Here is a 2,831-nt window from a genome sequence, read left to right as displayed (position 1 = left end):
TTTTTTTTTTCTTTTTTTACCTCCCAAAAGGGGGGCCGGGCCGGCCCCCCTAAATCCGCCCCTGATATCAGATCATGATTCTGAAAGGCATAGAGAGTATGCTGGACCACTTGTACATGTTTAGGTGAACAAATCAGAGAATAAAAACAATAACCAATAGATTTTTTTTGGATTGGCAATCACACATCTTCACATCTTAGCAAAAATCTCGGAAAGGTTCATTCTGTCTTTCTTCTCTTACAAATTCGTACAACACATTAACGATGAAAAGTTTATTTTTCAACTAGAATAGGTCGTCGTATAGCAAAAAATGTATATTGCAGGTTGGGTTAAAATGGAATTATCATTAACTGTACCAGCATATGGCTGACTACTGCTTTCCTCTTCCGCTGCATTGCAATTGTCTTCATCTGTTTCATCAGTACAATCAGTAAAACCATCACATTTCCAGTAGGCAGGTATGCATGTCACACCATCACACTGGAACTGACCTTCGATACAAACTCTAGGATACACTGCAATCAGAGCAACAATCATGTGGTGTTTTATAGTTTTCTTTTGTTCTTTTTTTGTTGTTTGTTGTTTTTTTTTTTGTAATAGGCCCCATTAGCTTCTCACAAAAACGTGTTTTGTTTTTTTTTTCTTTTAGCTGGCTCATATTTGATAATTCTAGGCCTACTTAAATTCTCAATCCTTGAGATTATTGTCCATGCAGCGTGAAGCTACTCTTCTGAAGCTCTGTCAGACTATCACACTTCATATGACAAATAATGTAATATGTCCATATTTGGGTGTAATGTGTCAAGTATAAAGCATGATTTACACTAGCACGCTTCAAACGTAAACGCAAGGGTTGGCATAAACACAAGCCGCTGCATTTTACAACTGTTCCATTCTCAATCTTAAGAAAAAATGTTTAGGTGCATCGAGGCTTGTGGAAGATAGGCATAGGTTACGTCAACCAAGTTTTTATGTTTGTGTCTACGTTAGCATACATCTAATATCAAATGGTTACCACTGAAAACCCACTGTAGTGATTGACGTAGGGGTAACGTTTCTTTCGCTTGGTTCAAAGCATTTTTGGTTTTCTATTTTTTCTTTTCTTTTAAATCTCATTCAACAGCAGGAAACCCGCCACTTACAAAATAGAGTTTATGATAAATACTATTTAATAAAATAAAATATTAAAATACTTTAAACAATCTTAGTAATTTTTCTAAAAAAACATTTAAACTATAAACGACATTTATCAGTAATCAGACCTGCATTATATATTAGTCACTTATAACAGGTTGTTATAAGATTGTGTTAGCTTATGACAGATAAGAAAAAACTGAATCGTACTATTGTGATAATTTCAAATCATGTCATAATTGTAAAAATAAAAGTATCACAGAAAAATAACATACTTGTTGGCGTTGGTGCAAGTGTTGTTGGAACTTGGCAAACTTCCATTGGATCTTCGTCCGAGCCATCTTTGCAGTCCTGGTAACCATCGCAAAGAAATAGTCGGTTGATGCATTCGTTAACATCCCAGCACTGGAATGCGTCTGCCCCACATTCATCTATATTGTCGCCTACTTCTGTAAATTTGGAAAGAAAAACAGATATCGAAATGCCATATTACATAGTTCGAATATTGAAAAAATATTTTCTGGTATAAGAAGAAACCGTGTAGATATTTGCTGTCTATGAGTCATGTCTTTGAGAACAATTACCCAGATAAGACGCCTTAGCTTTACCGTATACATTTTTTTCTACAAGATCAACATACCTAATAATAGAAATCTTACCGCAATCTTTTTCATCACTTTTATCTGTACAGTCATTATTACCATCGCAAACTTTGGTTTTATCGATGCACCCGCCTCTTGAAACACACTTATATTCTGTACCTTTACATACTGGAGACAAGAAAGTAGGGTACATTTCACATAAATCAGATTACAATCTCTATATAAACTCGCTACCGGTGCTTTAATATGAATTTAATGGTTTTCCAATGTTCGCACAAGAAGTTATATGTAAATTAGATTACTTTTTTTACGGGAACGCATAATGGATCGGTTTACGTCCTAAATACAAGAAAAGATCTGGTCATCTACAAATTAAATGTTTCTTTTTAATTAAAAAAAAAAGGTTAATAATTTTTAAAACCAACGATGTGATAACGCTATCAGATTAGAAAGATGCGTAGGTAACATACATCTTATACTGAATGAATGGGTAACTTGTTTTTCCAAACAATGCTTGGCTTACCACAGTCATTTTCATCGGCTCCGTCATAACAATCAACCACTCGATCACACTCTTTTGAATCTGCAATGCATGCTCCATAAGAACTCCCATTACTACACCGAAAAAAGCCTTCATTACAAGCCCCTAGAAATAAAAATAAAACATCAATAAGTATCTATTTTATAGTGGAGGCGGTTTGGAGCAGTGGAAATGGTTTGGATTCCCAAACTTGAGGTCGGGGTTTCTATTCTTCGCTGTGTATTCCACTTCTGCCCTTGAGCAAGACACTTTATCTACATTGCTAAAGTCTACCAAACTGTATCAATGGGTACCAGCGAATTGCTGGAAATAACCTGCGGTGGACCAGGGGGAGCATCACGCTCTCATCCACTTCACGCTACTTGAAACTTTTTTTTTCTTTTTTTTTTATAATTGAAATTTAATTTCACACAAAACAGGACATAACAAAACAAAAATATCTCTTAGATAAAGTCGGTAATAATGCTTAATTTCGGAAATTATTTAAGACAAGACAACATAAGTCAGAAAGGAAAAAATAAATTTGGGTACCTATCATATATATATATATATAT

At 34.7% G+C, this 2,831-nt stretch overlaps 1 protein-coding gene across 1 annotated transcript in view; it reads right to left on the bottom strand.

Moving 5' to 3' along the window:
* Positions 1–2,831, bottom strand: part of LOC117114536 — a 15,753-nt gene that overhangs the window by 10,598 nt on the left and 2,324 nt on the right. The window contains exons 3-6 of the mRNA XM_033258217.1: positions 2,260–2,382; positions 1,794–1,904; positions 1,410–1,583; positions 357–515 (exon numbers count right to left, since the gene is read on the bottom strand). Coding sequence (XP_033114108.1) covers positions 357–515; positions 1,410–1,583; positions 1,794–1,904; positions 2,260–2,382 — 567 coding nt within the window. The remainder of the gene's footprint in view (positions 1–356; positions 516–1,409; positions 1,584–1,793; positions 1,905–2,259; positions 2,383–2,831) is intronic.

This window comes from Anneissia japonica, unplaced genomic scaffold (assembly GCF_011630105.1).
Source record: "Anneissia japonica isolate Jap-2015-1 unplaced genomic scaffold, ASM1163010v1 scaffold199_len4679917_cov187, whole genome shotgun sequence".
In the NCBI taxonomy this organism is placed as follows: domain Eukaryota; kingdom Metazoa; phylum Echinodermata; class Crinoidea; order Comatulida; family Comatulidae; genus Anneissia; species Anneissia japonica.
This window is presented reverse-complemented; position numbering and strand designations above follow the sequence as displayed.